General features: G+C 44.3%; 1 protein-coding gene and 1 pseudogene across 1 annotated transcript in view; one reads left to right on the top strand and one right to left on the bottom strand.

Moving 5' to 3' along the window:
- lamb4 (laminin, beta 4) overlaps positions 1 to 17,818 on the top strand; it is a 435,052-nt gene that overhangs the window by 413,868 nt on the left and 3,366 nt on the right. The window contains exons 26-27 of the mRNA XM_037696252.1: positions 16,742 to 16,877; positions 16,967 to 17,128. Of these exons, the coding sequence (XP_037552180.1) occupies positions 16,742 to 16,877; positions 16,967 to 17,128 (298 nt within the window). The remainder of the gene's footprint in view (positions 1 to 16,741; positions 16,878 to 16,966; positions 17,129 to 17,818) is intronic.
- LOC119428615 lies at positions 14,969 to 15,087 on the bottom strand (annotated as a pseudogene).

The raw sequence follows: 17,818 nt of genomic DNA, 5'->3' as shown, positions 1-17,818 counted from the left end.
CACCTGAGTCTGCGCCGCTGCTTCCCATCTGGAGCGTGACATCACCAACAGGTCATCTAGGTAAAACAAAATTCTCATCCCTGCTCTGTGTAATGGTTGCAGGGCCGTCTCCACACACTTTGAGAACGTACACATCAAAGGCGAAACGTTTCAGCACAAAAAAAGAGACTGTCCAGATGACCTGACTGAAAAATTTTAAAAATATCAACGTTTTTTCTGTATTAAAAGATGGTAAAAAACGAACATGTTTTAAGATGAGACCTAAAAACAGCAAAAGCTAAAACCCATGTGGAATGAAGGGGCGGCTAAAAAGCTGAACTTAATAAGTTTAACTATTTCAGGCCAAGATGTCCGAATTTTTTTCTGAAGTATGCAAAACAAAAAAAAAGTGGTGATTAAATGTAGAGTTAAAGTTTTCACACTGTTCAGTTTCAGACTGTCCAACTGTGTAATTTGAATCTATGTCACCAAGTTGTAGACGAGAATTGAACTAAGTACCGTAATTTCCAAACTACTGAGTGCACCTGAATATACGGGTAAGCTTCAGCCACTAATTTTTTTTTTCAAACTTTTATTTTGATTTTTTTGATTTTTTTAAACACACACACACAAACATGAATGCAATACAATGAATACAAAAAAGAAAGAAAAGAAAACCTAAAAAACAAGCAGCCTCCCCTCTAAAAAAAGGATAATAAGACGAAAAGGAAATAGCCTATCCTTGCCAGAATATCAAGTTAAAGAAATAAAAAACAATGTCAATTAATCACAAACAAAGGAAAAGTTGGTTCTTTTAGCCAACAGTTGCAATGGTTGCCAAACACGTGTAAATTGCTCAGAAGAGCCATGCAGTGACATCCTCATTTTCTCAAGTTTAAGAAAATAAAGAATATCCCTGAGCCAGTGCTAAAAGGAGGGGGGATGAGGTACTTTTCATTTGCGTAGTATCACTCTCCAAGCAATAAAAGGTCATGAAAGCTAGAGAATTACCCTGAGAAGATGTTAAGGAGGACTCTCCAGAGAAGACCCCAAACAAGGCGCTCAGGGGATTGGGGTCAATTTTTCTTCCAACCACCTCAGATATAACAGCAAATATCTCCGTCCAAAAGGTACCAAGCTGAGGGCACTGCCAGAATATATGTATAAGATTTGCAAGGGACTGTTGACCTCTGTCGCAAGCAGGAGAGACCATGCTATAATTCTTAGCTAAATGGGCTTTAGTATAACACACACGGTGCGCCAGCTTGCATTGGATAAGACAGTGCCTTGCGCAAATAGAGGATTTATGTACCCATGTCTGAATACGTGACCAGAGATCGTCAAAAATATTCTCTCCAATATCTTGTTCCCAAAGGTTTCTAATTTAAAGAGTTCAGACGGAGTGAGGCAATTAAATTATAGAGTAGAAATAGATCCCTTTAGCCCAGGGGTGGATATAAACAGGGAGTCCATATCAGAGACCTTAAGCAAATGGGGAAAAGTGGGGAAGCTACTACGAGCAAAACTGCGAATTTGTAGATATCTAAAAAAGTGGTGTGATGGAAGAGTAAATCTGTCTGATAGTTGTGCAAAGGAGGCAAAAACATTATCAACATATGTCCTTGAAGGTCTGTATGCCAAGATCAGACCAAGTTGTGAAGGTTTTACCTACGAGAGAAGGAACAAATATATGATTTGCTGCAATAGGTGGATGAGGAGATAAAAGTTGTAGGCCAAAATGGCACCGGAATTGAGTCCAGATTTTAAGGGAAATTTTGACTATTTTGTTTTTTGTATATGCAGCAGTGGAGGATTGGATTGGTGAATACACCAGAGCCCTAAGAGAGACGGGCTTTGCAGAATTTGGCTCCATAGCCAACCAGTTAGGGAGTGGGAAGGTCCCACATTCGTGCCAGCATTAAAAAAAATCTAATATTGGAGGCCCAGTAGTAGTGCCTAAGATTGGGTAAAGCCATTCTTTCAAACGATTTGGGTCCTTGCAAGTATTGCCTAGCCAACCTCGAAGTCTTCCCCGCCCAAAGAAAATTAGAGATGAGAGTATCTACGTGTCTTATAGTTGAAGAATGAATGACCAGATGAACGACTAAAAATAATTTTCTTCTTACTGTGAGCGTCAGGTGGAGTGGCACAGGGTGGAGGTTTTATAAATCCAATTTCAAAGAGAGGTCGATACACGGGTGGAGCATGAAGGCAGAGGTAGGAGGATGGAGGAGCAACTTGGTAAGAGTCCATGAGGAGAAAATTTAACTCAAAGTAAGGGTAAGTAAGGTCCCACAGGTTGGCATGAATGATCCAGGACTTGAGACGCAGGGAAACCAAGGTCTGTCAGTATCACAGGAAACACACAAGTAAGTATTTCAAAAATACAGACACTAAAACTTAACTTTTTTTTTTTGGTTTTCAGGTACACCGGACCTGCCATTCTGTGTTCATTTGTCTCTCCTTCCTGTCCTCTCAAACCAGCCGGTCAAAGCAGATGGCCGCTTGTCCTGAGCCTGGTTCTGCTGGAGGTTTCTTCCTTTTACAAAGGGAGTTTTCCTTTCCACTGTTGCCACTGTGCTTGCTCAGGATGGGAGACTGCAACGAAGCCATGATTCAACTTGTCTGCTGGCCTCCTTAGATAGAGAACTTTACTAATTGGCTTTTATGTATGTGAATGTTTCTGTAAAGTGCCCTGAGACAACTTTGTTGTGATTTGGTGCTATATAAATAAACTGAATTGAATTGAATTAAAAGGCCAGGAGCAAGTAAGATATGCTCCGGCATTGGGGGAAGCACGCCTGCAGCCTCTTATAGTCCTGGAGGTAATTATGGAAATGGTCATCAGCTGAGCATGGTTAACTCTGATGCAGGAGCTCAAGAATCTGTGGAGGAAAAACACTGGAAACCCTTCATTGAGTCTGTGTGGGCCATGTTCCACACCTCAGTTGCTGACGTAGCTGCCTTGAGCTGTGACCGCAAGGTTGTCAGTGATTCTCGTGATGTCTATCCTCAGACTTGGTGGTGGAAACATGGGGATAGGGAGACTATCAAGCTGAAGGTATCCTTTCTGGTCTTGTTGGCTGGTAGGACTCCAGAGGAAGCTCAGGAGTACCGAAGGGCCAAACAGTCCGCAGCCTTGGCTGTTGCTGAGGCAAAAGCTTGGATGTGGGAGGAGTCCAATTAGGCCTTGGATATAGACTCTAGATCAGCTCCAAGGAGATTCTAGCAAACCAGTTGGCTGAGGAAGGGAAAATAGCAATTTACTAACACTATTTTTAGTGAAAGTGAGTGCTGTTGACCTCATCCAGTGATGACATCGGGAGGTGGAAGTAATACTTCTTGAACCTTCTCAATCCCACTGGCACGTCTTCCATAGAGGAAGCTGAGTCAAGGGACTTTGGGGTTGGTCTATCCATAACCGTGGCTGAGGTCATCAAGGTAGTTAAAAAGCTCTGAGGCGGCAGGGCTCCGGGGGTAGATGAGATTCACCCTGATTTCCTTAAGGCTCTGGATGTTGTGGGGGTGTCTTGGTTGACTCACCTTTGCAACATGGCATGGACATCGGGGGATTGCCAGTGGATTGGCAGACTGGGGTGGGGGTTCCCCTCTTTTAAAAGGGGGGACTGAAAGGTATGTTCCAATTATAGGGGCATAACTCTCCTTAGCCGCCCTGGTAAGGTTTATTCAGGGGAAATGGAGACGTGAGTCAGATCGTTGGTCAAACCTCAGATCCAGGAGGAACAATATACCATACCATACCAATTTATTTATAGAGCACTTAAAACAGCAACAAGGCCAACCAAAGTGCTGTACAAAAGAAAACAAACATGCACAGCGGACAGGAAAACATAAAATAAAAATACAGATACAAATAGCAGCAGAAGCTAACTAAAATGGCCAACAGTGTAGAGTGCAGACAGGACCAAACAAATCACACCGTGTTAAAGGCAAGAGAATAGAAGTGGGTCTTCATGCGAGACTTAAAGACTGAGAGTGTGGGAGCCTGCCGGACACTCAGTGGCAACTCATTCCACAGTCGTGGACCTGCAACAGAGAAAGCCCTGTCACCTCTGAGCTTATGACGGGTTTCTGGGACTGAGAGAAGCATCAGGTCTGCTGACCTCAGAGAGCGCGGTGGGACATATGGCTGCAGAAGATCAGTGAGATAGGATGGGGCGGAACTGTTCAGTGATTTAAAAACATACATGAGAATTTTGAATTGGATCCGAAGGTGAATGGGTAGCCAGTGCAGGGAGGCCAAAACTGGCGTGATGTGCTCTCTATAGCCTGTACCAGTTAAAAATTGGGCTACAGCATTTTGGACCAGTTGTAGACGAGCAATGGAGGACTGACTGATTCCAAACAGAAGTGAATTGCAGTAATCAAGCCTAGATGTTATGAAGGCGTGGATCACTGTCTCAAGGTTCTTTTTGGAGAGTATAGGTTTCAGCTTAGACAGCCATCTCAGCTGAAAAAAACAGGATTTGACCATCATGTTTACTTGACTGTTGAGTTTTAAGGACGGGTCCATTATCACCCCCAGATTAGTGACATTTTGTTTCTCTAGCGGGGCTAGAGAGAAAAGGTCAATGTCATGGTTCATGAGTGAGCCACTGGGATGGAACTTGACTTCAGACTTCTTCTCATTGAAGCTTAAGAAGTTTAAAGCCATCCAGTCCCGGATGTCAGCCAGGCAGTCAAGAAGAGGCTGAATAGAGCGTGTGCCTCTGTGTCTCAGGGGGAAGTAAATTTGGCAATCATCGGCGTAGAAATGAAAGGGTATGTTGTGTTTGCAGAAAATAGCACCTAGTGGCAGCAGGTATAAAGAAAAGAGAAGGGACCGAGGATGGACCCCTGCGGAACCCCCCACTGGAGCGCTGTCGATGCCGAACTAAAATCTTTGATATTGACACAGAAGGTTCTGTCAGAGAGGTAGGACCCAAACCATTTAAGGGCTGACCCTGTGATGCCCACCCACTGCTCCAGTCTAGAAATGAGGATCTTGTGGTCGATGGTGTCAAAAGCAGATATCAGGTCCAATAGAACAAGCAGCACAGAATCACCTGCGTCTGTGGATATGAAAATGTAATTAAAAACCTTCAGTAGAGCAGTTTCAGTGCTATGGAGAGATTTGAAGCCAGATTGGAATAACTCTAGGATAGCGTGATCCCCCAAAAACTGTTTCAACTGAGACTCCACAATTTTTTCCAGTAGTTTAGAGGTGAATGGGAGTCTGGAGACAGGCCGGAAGTTGGACATGACTGAGGGGTCAAGGTTAGGTTTTTTCAGGAGGGGCTGGACAGCAGCATGTTTAAAAGTTCTTGGCACCACACCTGAGGATAAACTGCTATTCAGAATAGCGAGAATAAAAGGACCCAGGGTAGGAAAAACTTCCTTTAGTAGTCGAGGGGGGCCCACATCAAAGGGGGAACCAGATGGCTTCATGCTGCACATTACCTGCTCCAGAGAAGACAGAGAGATGGGCTCAAAGTGGTCAAACACAGCCACACACTGAGATGGGATGGACAGATCATGAGCTGGTGGAGAAATGAGTGCCCGGGTGTTTGCCACTTTTTCTAAAAAGAAATGGAGGAAGTTTTCACACAGCTCAGTTGAGGCTTCCAGAGGTGAAGGCTCACTGTAGAACTGAGTTAAGGGTGGAGAAAAGAACTCGGGGGTTGTGGGAGTTGGAGACAATTAAATCAGAGAAAAATTTACATTTGGCAGCATTAACAGTTTTCTGATAATGACGCCAACTCTCCCGTAACATTTGAAAAGAAACCTGCAGCCTGTCCTTCCTCCACCTTCGTTCAGCTCTGCGACACTGCCGCCTAACGGCTCGAGTGACGTCACTCTGCCAAGGCTCTGATTTAAGTTTTCGTTTTTCTTGACGTCCTTTTCAGGGACACCACCAAGTCATTGGTTCAGGTATGTTGACAACACCTGGGTTAAAATTAAATCTCAGGAAGTCAAACATTTTACTGACCACATCAACTCTGTGGATAAATACATCAAGTTCACACGAGAAGATGAAAAAAATGGCAAGTTGGCTTTCTTGGACTGTGAGGTCTCAGTCTCTGATAGAGGACATTTGCAAACTGAGGTGTACCGCAAACCCACCCACACAGACCAGTATTTGCAGTTTGACTCCCATCACCCTTTTGAGCACAAGTTAGGAGTCATCAGGACTCTGAATCACAGAGCAGACAGCGTCCCCACTAGCTCAGGAGCCAGGCAGAAGGAGAAATCCCACACAAGACAGGCTCTAGAGCAATGTGGATATCCTAACTGGGCCTTCCTGAAAGCAGAGAAGAAACCCAAACAGGACTCCAGTCAGCCAACAGGTGAAAAGGAGGAACCCAGACCAGTGGTCATTCCATATGTTGAGGGAGTATGAGAGAAACTGAGACGTTTATTTTCTTAAAATAACGTCCCAGTGGCTTTTAAACCCCAAAATACATTACGGCAAAGACTGGTTCATCCCAAAGATCCAGTCCCCCAGCACAAACAGAGTAATGTTGTGTATGCTGTTCAGTGTCAGGAGGGCTGTGATCAGTCTTACATCGGGGAAACAAAACAGCCACTGGCCAAAAGGATGGCCCAGCACAGAAGATCAACATCATCAGGCCAGGACTCTGCGGTCTACACTTATCTCCAGGCCAGCGGTCACTCTTTCAGGGATGAAGATGTGCACATCCTGAATAGAGAGGAACGATGGTTTGAGAGAGGAGTAAAGGAGGCCATCTTTGTGAAAATAAATCGTCCATCGTTAAACAGGGGTGGAGGCCTCCGGGTTCAACTGTCCCCCTCTTACAATGCTGTGATTGCTAGTATCACTCAGCCCTCTGTGAATAGTAAACAGCCATCAGTGTGCTAATGATCCATTGTTAGGCTGATGGTCCTTCTTGAGCATGTGATCAGCTGGTTTTGATTGTCAGCAGCAAAACTGGTTGATCCACTCTGCGAAGGTGCTATTTAAGAGACTGAGCTGAATACAGCACCTCAGACTGAGGAAGTCTCTTGGATGAGAGACGAAACGTTTCTACATTTTTTGTTGTTTTGCTTTGTTTTGTTTTTTTGAATCTCCAGAGGACCAGATTTAACTTTTTTAGACTTCATTAAAACGAGCAGCAGTGAAATGGTTAATGGAATGCGTACGTGCAGGAACGCACGTCTTAGCAGTAGGACAAGGGGGGGTGAGGTCAAACAATACAGGCATGTGATCTGAAAAAACATTGTCACCGATTTTCAAATTAGAAACAGAGACATTGCGTGTTAAAACGAGGTCCAGCGTGTGACCGTGTTCTTGGGTGGGACCGTTTACCTGCTGAGTTAAATTAAAAGAGTCCAATAAATCTAGAAAGTCCTTCACTAAGGGCTTCTCCTGACAACACACATGCAAATTAAAGTCACCAATAAACAAAAAGTGAGTGTATCTCTGTGTGATATCAGCCAAAAAGTCAGAGAATTCATTTATGAAGCCCTTGGAACGAGGGGGGCGGTAGACCAGCGCGCACAGAACCGTAGGAGAGTGTCCGAGTTCAAAGACGCTTAGCTCAAAGCTGGCGCAGGACACCGGGATGGACAACTGTTTACAGGCCAGGTTTGCTTTAAAATTGTTAATAATCTCACCCCCCCCCCCACCCCCACCCCCGTGCCGACCTGATGGCCGCGGGGCATTGAGACACAGACAGTCCGGGGGTAGTAGTTCCACCAAGGCGCTGGACTCACCATCAGAATTCCAAGTTTCCGTGACGAACAGAAAATCCAACTCCTGATCTTTAAAAAAGTCATTGAGGATAAACGTCTTGTTGGAAACAGACCTTGCATTGATTAAACACATCCTGATAGGGTCCAACGCAGGCACAGCCGTGGAGGGAGAAGCGCGCGCCAGCGGGCGCAGGTTATGAAGAACAGCTCCTCCAAGTCTGCTGGTGCGGCGCACAGGTAAACAACTCCAGGTGTTTACATGGACTGAGCGCGCGGGCAGCTGGCCAGCAGCTGGGCCCCGGGAGCACCACAGGTCAGAGAGGAGAAGATCAGATCCAGAGTGAGTCTTGATAGAATAATCCACACTTTGCCTCAGTTTCACCAAAATCCCTGTGCGCTTCCCACGACGTCTGCGACGTTTCGTCCATGGAGAAAGGCCAGGGTCACACAAAAGAAAAGCAGGAATCTCAGATAGGACCGGTGGAGGAGAGTGCTGACCGCTGTACAGGCATTTCAGCAAATGTACGGAGCTCCAAAAGTGCCCGACAATAATACTGAAAATATGACTCGGCACACTGCACCAACCATTGTAAAAATAACAAAAATACAATACAAGCAGAGAGCGAGAGACGGGCAGCCCTACACACCGGCACCATCTTGGAGACTCCCATATGGGTTCTGTCATGGCCGTGGAACACAGGATCAGCTCTTTACCCTCACTAAGGTCCTCGATATGTCATAGGAGTTTGCCCATCCAGTCTACATGTGTTTTGTAGAATTGGAGAAGGCTATTAATAAGACTGAGCTTAGTACAGCTCCTCAGACTGACAAAGCCTTTTGGATTAAAGAAAAAACTTTTCAATGTTATTTTATTTTTATTTTTTGAATCTGTCCAGAAGACCTGACTTAACTTTGTTACAGCTTTCAACCATGTTCCTCAAGGTACACTGTGGGGGGTGCTATGGGGCCCGTTGCTATGGGCTGTTCAGTCCTTATACCAGCAGTGCAAGAGTTTGATTCGCATTGCCAGTAGTAAGACGGACTACTTCCACCTTCAGGGTGGGAGTTGGTCTTTGCCAGGGCTGCCCGTTGTCACCAATTCTGTTCATAACTTTTATACCATATCATACCATCCATCCTCTTCCGCTTATCCGGAGTCAGGTCATGGGGGTAGCAGCCTAAGTAGGGAGGCCCAGTGCATCATCTGCACTTTGATGTTGTCCTGTTGGCATCATTGTGCTGTGATCTCCAGCTCTCACTGGAGCAGTTTGCAGCTGAGTGTGACATGGCTGGGATGAGAATCTGCAGCTCCAAATCTGAGGCCATGGTCCTCAGTTGGAAAAATGTGGATTGTTCTCTTGGGATTCAGGGTGAGGTTCTGCCTCAAGTGGAGGAGTTCGTGTATCGTGGGGTTTTGTTCATGTTTGGGGGAAGAATGGAGCATGTGATTGGCAAACGGATTGGTGCAACATCTGCAGTATTGAAGACTCTGCGCTAGTCTGTCGTGTTGAAGAAGGAGTTGAGCTGTAAGGCAAAGCTCTCTGTTTACAAATCATTCTATTTTTTTACCCTCACCTATGGTCACAAACATTGGGTAGTGACTGAAAAAATAAGTTATGGTGGGGGAGGATGCCGGTCAGACCTGGCAGACCCAAACGTATTGTGAGGGGCTGCTGGGAACGTCTGGCAGAGTCTCCCATGAAACGGAGCTATAACTCCCACCTCCGGGAGAGCTACGAACACCAGAGGCCATGGAGAATGACTTCCGCACGGCTTCGAGGCAACTCTGGTCCACCATCTGGTGTCTCAGAGGGGAGCGGTATGCCACCAACAATATTTATAGTGGAAGTGGTGTGCTGCTGACCTCAACTTGGGATGTCGTGGGTTGGTGGGCAGAATACTTCAAAGACCTCCTCAATCCCACTGGCACGTCTTCCATTGAGGAAGCAGAGCCTGGGGACTTTGAGTTGGGCTCTCCAATCTCTGGTGCTGAGGTCACCTAGATGGTTAAAAAGCTCCTTGGTGGCAGGGCCCCAGGGGTGGATGAGATTCGCCCAGAGTTCCTTAAGGCTCTGGATGTTGTGGGGTTGTGTTGGCTTACAAGACTCTGCAATATTACATGGACATCGGGGGCAGTTCCCCTGGATTGGCAGACTGGGGTGGTGGTCCCCCTATTCAAAAAGGGGGACCGTAGAGTGTGTTCCAACTATGGGGATCACAATCTTAAGCCTCCCTGGTAAGGTCTATTCAGGGGTTCTAGAGGGGAAGGTCCGTCGGATAGTCGAACCTCAGATTCAGGAGGAACAGTGCAGTTTTCGTCCTGGTTGTGGAACACTGGACCAGCTCTACACCCTCAGCAGGGTCCTGGAGGGTGCGAGAGAGTTTGCCCAACCAGTATACATGTGCTTTGTGGACTTGGAGAAGGCATTCGACCGCATCCCTCAGGGAGCCCTGTCGGGGGTACTCTGGGAGTATGGGGTACCAGGCCCTTTGGTATGGGCTGTTAGGTCCCTGTACCACCGGTGTCAGAGATTGGTCCGCATTGCCGGCAGTAAGTCGGGCTCGTTCCCAGTGAGAGTTGGACTCCGCCAAGGTTGCCCTTTGTCACAGATTCTGTTCATAACTTTTATGGACAGAATTTCGAGGCGCAGCCAAGGTGTTGAGGGGATCCATTTTGGTGGCCTTAGGATCGCTTCTCTGTTTTTTGCAGATGATGCGGTCCTATTGGCTTCATCAAGTCGTGATCTACAGCTTTTGCTGGAGCGGTTCACAGCCTAGTGTGACACGGCCAGGATGAGGATCAGTTCCTCCAAATCTGAGGCCATGGTCTTGAGCTGGAAAAGGGTAAAGTGCCCTCTCCAGGTCGAGGAGGAGGTCCTGCCCCAGGTGGAGGAGTTCAAGTATCTTAGGGTCTTGTTCACAAATGAGGGAAAAATGGAGAGTGAAATCGATAGGAGGATAGGTGCAGCGTTGGCAGTGAAGCGGGCGCTGTACAGGTCTGTTGTGGTGAAGAGAGAGCTGAGTCAAAAGGCGAAGCTCTCAATTTACCGGTCGATCTATGTTCCTACCCTCATCTATGGTCATGAGCTTTGGGTTGTGACCGAAAGAACGAGATCACTGATACAGGCGGACAAAATGAGTTTTCTCTGCAGGATGTATGGGCTCTCCCTTAGAGATAGGGTGAGAAGCTCGGTCATCTGGGAGGGACTCAGAGTAGAGCCGCTGCTTCGCCACATCGAGAGGAGCCAGTTGAGGTGGCTTAGGCATCTGATTAGGATACCTCCTGGACGCCTCCCTGGTGAGGTGCTCTGGGCACGTCCCACCGGGAGTAGACCCAGAGGAAGACCCAGGACACGCCGGAGGGACTATGTTTCTCGGCTGGTCTGGGAATGACTTGGGATTCCCCCGGAGGAGCTGGCCCAAGTGGCTGGAGAGAGAGAAGTCTGGGCCTCCCTACTTAAGCTGCTACCCCTGCCACCCAAGCCCAGATAAGCGGAAGAAAATGGATGGATGGATGGATGGATGGAGATGGATGGATGGATGAAAGAATAAGATCGTGGATGCAGGTGGTTGAAATGAGTTTCCTCCGCAGGTTAGCCGGACTCTCCCTTAGAGATAGGGTGAGAAGTTCAGTCATCTGGAAGAGACTTGGAGTAGAACTGCTGCTCCTCCACATGGAGAGGAGCCAGTTGAGGTGGTTCGGGCATCTTCTAAAGATGCTTTCTCCCTAGTAGAGCTTTCATTTCTAACCCGAACCCAGAGCTCGGCCCCACCCGACTCTGTTTCGAACTGGGCTGGGCCATAATAATGTGCTTTATGTGCGGGCCGGGTCAGTGTCTGGCTTTTTATTGCGTCAGGGACGCATGATCCAATTATATGCAAACATGGCTTGCCATAATATCACCAGCCGCACACGGCCATATCACTGTGTGCTGACCGGCCGGTTGAAAGACGTAAAAAGTTCAGTAAAGCTTAAGATGGACTAATGCCAGCAATCCATCAGCCCAAATGGACATTCATTCATCCATTGCACTCAGCAGACACGTGCGGCCAATCACCCAAACTGGTTAAATCACAAAATATCCAACATGTAAGAGCAGGATCCAATGCAGGCAGAAGCAGGGGAAGCATTTAATATGCTTTGACGGCTCCTCAGCTCTTATCTTCTGCCCCCTTTACTCAGTTGCGCATCCACCAACCGTTAATAATAGTCGGTGGTATAAGCAGTCAAGCTTAATTAAAAATGTTGGAGGGTTTTTCAGGTTCAGACCTGTAATTACTGTTAATTCGTGGGCTCGGGTGGGGTTCGAAGATGATGGCTGTGGGCTGGGGCCGGGTCAGATTCTTTGGACCCGAGTGCAATTCTACTCCCTAAGGAGGTGCTTCGGGCACGTTAAACTAGGAGGAGACCTCAGGAAAGACCCAGGACACACTGGACAGACTACATCTTTCAGTTGGCCTGGGAATGCCTTGGGGTCCTCCCAGAAGAGCTGGAAGAGGTGGCTGTGGAAAGAGATGTCTAGGCCTCCCTGCTCAAGCTTCTGCCCCCATGACCCGACTTTGGAACAAGCGGAAGATGATGGATGGGTGTATACTAGGCTTGTACTGTTACTTCAAGTAATAATGTTAGTCCCACTAGTAATATAGTAGTCTATTAATATTTTTATACAAGTGCTATTAACAATTGCAATCCTAATAATTTTAGTAGTAATAGAAGTCAGTAGAGCTGGGCGATATGGGACAAAATTTATATCTCGATGTTTTTAAGGTAAATCGCGATATACAATATATATCACAATATTTTTTCTTTCCATAAAGTAATAACAAAAATATATTTCTGAGTCAAAGTTTTGTCCCAGTTGTCACATTTATTAACAACAGCTGTAACTGTTTAAAATAAATTCCTAAAAAAATTAACTATTTACATATTAAATAGTTTGTTTTTTAAAAATCTATTTACATATATTAAATAATAATCCTCTTCAGCTGGGGGAAGCTGTGGTTGAGAGGCTAGAGCAGCCATCCTCCAATGGGAGAGTTGGGGGTTCGATTCCACCAGCAGTCACATGCTGAAGTGTTCCTGAGTGAGATTTATTGCCTCTGACGTGTGTCCCATCGGTGTATGAATGTGATTTAAAGCTCTGATTATTCTTTGTAGAGATCTAGTAGAGGGCATGAATGGGTAAATTAATGCACAGATTGTGTTGTAAAGAGCTTTGAGTGTCTTGATAAGATAGAAAGGCTCTATATAAGTACAGTCCATTCAGCTGCACCACCTTCACATTAGTAAACCTGTGTGAACTGCAGTAGTGAGCTTCCACTTGGAACTTTGAAGCTGCAGCTCCGACAGACCTGTCTCCTTCCTTGAATCAAACCATGGTTCAGAGCTCATTTAGCCGGGCTGTGCCTTTTAGAGGAACAGAGAGAGGTAGAGCAACATTAATAAATCGGCAGTTTATCATATCGCTAAAGATATGGTCCTTAGTGGCTAACAAGACAGCAAGCAATTTATGTAAAAAGAAAGAAACCATCTTTAAACAGAGGAGGAGGCCTCAGATTTCGACTTTCAAAAACTTATATTACAGCTTTAGGATTGATACCCAGCCAGTTCCACACTTCTCAGATGAGAACAGAGGGGCCTCACCTGTTAATTAGATTAACAAAGACCTTAAGAAACCCCTACTGTTAAGGTGTGAGTGATTTGTCAATCTACATATGTATGTGTATCTTATCTCTGCTTTATAACCTGAACCCCCCACGCTCTGCTCTTTGAAATGAGAAAGCTCCTCGGATGAGGAGCGAAACGTGTTCTGTTGCAAATAAAGTCCAGTTGTTTTTGTCTTGAACATTTTTGAATTTATCATGTCCTGGATGACTGAGAATCTTCACCAGCATAAGACAGCAGGAGGATTTCCAAGTGTATATCATTTTATATCGAGATAGTCTCAACTTATATCGCAAAAAAATTATCAATATTTTTAAGATATCGAGATATTGCCCAGCTCTACAAGTCAGGTAGGAATTGAGTCAAAAACTTCACTGCTATCTCTCTCCAAGACATTTCCAAACCTCCACTGGTATGTCATCAGGTCTTACTGCCTTCCCCTTCTTCGTTCTTTTCAGAGCTTTCTGGACTTCACCCTCACTAATCTTTCCCACTTCCTAGTCCACAGTTTCTATGACCTCTATTCTTCTTTCTTTTTCATTCTCTTCGTTCATCAGCTCCTCAAAGTACTCCTTCCATCTTCCCATCACACACTTCTCACTTGATAGAACATTACAATTCCTGTCTTTACCAAACCTAACCTGCTGCACATCCTTTCCAGCCCGATCCCTCTGTCTCGCCAATCAGTACAAGTCCTTCTTGTCCTCTTTAGTGTCCAGTCTCCTTTACAACTCATCATATGCCTTCTGCTTTGCCTTTGCTACCTCCATCTTTTCTCTACATTGCATCTCCTTATATTCCTGTCTCCTCTCTTCAGTCCTCTCACTGTCATATCTCTTCTTGGTTAATCCCTCCTCTGGATAATTTCATGCATTTCACTAACTAAACATTTAAACTCGCTAAATAATAACTAAAAGCTAAAATATTTAAAACATATAAATACTAAAACAGCAAACCAGTAGTTAAAAGCTAACATTAGCAAAAATTAAAGTTATAAAAGCTTAAACTAACAAAACAATAGCTTAAAGTGAAATAAATGTGCAAATTTCAAGTAGCAGTTTTTTGAGGATTTGGAGAGATCTGTACGGAATTAACTGAGAAACAAAATTGTAAATAAAATTAGATAAATCAAAAGTGTGACAGTTATTTAAAAAATATTCATAGCTGTAATGTCTTGAACAAGCTGAATGTTTTGATAGCTGAAAGGCTGAAATAGCTGGAAGCTTACTGAAGTTGTTAATCCAAGAAATGTTCAGAAGAAAGTATACACAGGAAAACAACAGTGCTGAATCAGCATTCACGCAGTTGACTGTCATGAAACTTATCCTGTCACTATCTTGAATTTAACAACAACATGTGTTAAAGCAGAAACTTGGTGTTCTTCTGAACAACACCGAACCAACTGTCAAACACACAAAAAGGTCAAGTATATTTTACAGGCACTGAGCTCGAATTTGATGTAGTAGTAGCTGAGAGTTCACAACACATACTCTAAATGTTGACAGCAGGGGTGTTTCTAAGATCTGACATTTTGGAGTTCTTAGCCCCAGTACTGACAATGGCTCTTGGCTTGAACAACGCACCCCCGGTGTGGTTTGTGAGAAGTGCAAAAGTTTAAAGCATCTGGTATTCCCAGGTGGGCTCCCATGGAAGTACTAACCAGGCCTGACCCTGCTTAGCTTCCAAGCTCAGACGAGATCAGGTGAGTTCAGGGTGGTATGGCTGTAAACGAGGTTCAGTAGTCCCTCGTTTATAGCGGGTGTTTGGGACCACGCCCACCCAAGATAAGTGAAAAACCGCAAAGTAGGGATACGGTAGTCCAAGTTCAAGTTCAGTTCAAGGTCAGTAAACTTTGTCCTGACATGTGCCAGGCTGCAATCACACTGTTCACCTGTTACTCCCAATCTCCCTCATTAAATAAACAATTTAAATTTAAATACTGTAACATTTTAAATAAACAATCCATGCAGCATGGATTGTTTATTTAAAATGTTACAGTATTTAAATTTAAATTGTAGAGAAGAGAAGTGCAGCAGGACATCAAAGGGATGACACACAGCTTCAGCTCTGCAGCACGGAGCAGAAATGTACTGTTTGATCAATTACACTGAAACAACTGAACATAGAAGTTCTAAAATAATTAAAAATAACTTTTAACACTTATATTTTGTTATTATGATGCTACATACTTTGAATTTTAATATGGAACACAAAAGTCGATTGGTGCATCTGGACAGCAAAGGGTTAACCTTTCACAAAGCTGCAGCAGGAGAAATGTGTGTGCGTGGCAGAAAAGATCAGCTGATCAGCTGCAGGAGGGAGCTTTCTCTTGCACTTGTGGGCTGCACACATAGTGCAAAATCATTTAAAATAATTTATTTTAAATAAACAACCTATGGCTCATCCATCAATCAGCCAATTGTGTCATGTGCAATCTTACTTTGAAAAACCACGATATAGCGAATATGGGATAAATGAACTGCAAAGTAGCGAGGGACTACTATACTTGTATCAAAGGCCCCCTGGCCGGGATTTGAACCAGGGTAGCCTGCTCACTGAGAGGCAGTAGCTCTACCAACTGTGCCACTGCGCTGCTCATGCTTTGTCCATCTTTTACATTTTTCCAGACTCAGTTTAGTTTTTGAAATGTATTAAACTGTATTCCACCCACCAAACGCTCAGGGTAACGTGTCTGAGTTACTGTACATCCACTGACAATGTTGAACCATTTTTTTTCTGATGAGTTTTCACAAAATCTCTCTGATCACAAAGTGTTTGTGATGCAAAACCCTGATAATGTTGTTGGAGGAAAAATGGGTGCAGCTCCTGCAGGTAAGGGGCGTTTCACTTTGAGACAAACTGAGATCGCTGATTGGTCAGTTATTGATATGTCTGCTGGATTGATTGACAGGTGGTGTAGAGGATCCAACTCATGCAAAAATAAAATCATAGATTTTACTGCCCCATTTAAGAGTGTCATCATTTGTTTCATATTTATTCCAAGCGTATTAAATATTTTGGTGAATCTAGGGTTTGAGAATTAATTAAGCTTCCTTACACAATCCTAATGATGGTTTCTTGATTTTTCAGGGGTGCTGAGTTAAAATTTAGGGGTGCTTGAGCACCCACAAAAGAGACTAAAATCACCACTTGTTGACAGATCTTACAATATTGCATAGTATGAAACATTATTTTCAAAGTTTGTCTAAATCAAGAACAGTGCCATTCTTAACATAAGATGGATGGTCGTATCTAGCAACTGAGATTTAGACAAAGAGGACAAAGAGTTCGTTCAGCCAGCAGTTTGTTTAATTTGAGGCTAACAGACGTTTATTGTGAATTATTTTCTTCCAGCATAATTGATACCATGTTGTTCCTGTGCAGGGAGAAGACTAAAACCATTGACGCTGACGCCATCGGCAGAGACGTTTCTGCAGCAGACAGAGCTGTGAATAAAGCCCACGACATCCTGACAGCAGCTGGGCGAGACAAAGTCCAGGCCCAAGACCAAATAAAAGATGTAAACTAAAAACCGCTCTGATCTGTGTGACTGCAGCTCAACCCTCTGACTTGTTCATGTGATCACATGTTGGTTCTGTCACATTTCAGGTTGAAGATAAACTGGACCACATAGAGACAAAGCTGATGAACCAGTCTGAAGATCTACTAAAAGACTATATAACTCTAAAAAATAAAACTGAACAAAACAGAGCGATGGCCAGAGAAGCCAGGGAGGCTGCAGACATCGCTTTAAACATTACTGATCAAATGGTAACATTTAAATAACTCTCTTTCACTCTGTATTTCTGAGGCTGACAATGATGACCTTGCCCGTGTTTGTGTGTTAGTAAAATATTTCATGTGTCGTTAACAGTTTTTACAGACAGTACAAATCTAAACTTTTGGAGAATATTCAAAATTTCCACTACAGCTAATGAACATCAGCCAACACAAAAGTGGTTATAGCTCTGTCACTTTGAAGATACTGAGCTAAATCCAACAAAGTTCAGTCAGATTCCTCTGGAGGGTTTCTTTTTGTTAAAACATTTCATATTTTATCCAAAAGACTTCATCAGTCTGAGGAGCCACAACAAACTCAGTATTATAAACAGCACCTTCACAAAGTGGGTCAACCAGTTTGATGATGATAAGATGGTTTCTGGAGTCTCCCTCTCCCCTGCCAACTGATCTGAGGCATCATGGCCAAAATGGTTCAGAACATCCTGACTCATGCTCAACAATCCAGGTATTAAATCCTCAAAAAGAAACTGTTCAGGGGACCTGACTTACATTTGTTGGATTTTTCTACCTGGATTAGTGAGCATGAATCAGGATACACTGTGCTAAACTTTCAGGTGGTAGAGTCATTTACAACAGACACTCTGAGCCTGGGCTCTCACAATATAACTAGATTAGATAGATAGATAGATAGATAGATAGATAGATAGATAGATAGATAGA

The sequence above is a fragment of the Nematolebias whitei genome, chromosome 22, assembly GCF_014905685.2.
Source record: "Nematolebias whitei isolate Nwh7 chromosome 22, NemWhi1, whole genome shotgun sequence".
Lineage (NCBI taxonomy): Eukaryota > Metazoa > Chordata > Actinopteri > Cyprinodontiformes > Rivulidae > Nematolebias > Nematolebias whitei.
This window is presented reverse-complemented; position numbering and strand designations above follow the sequence as displayed.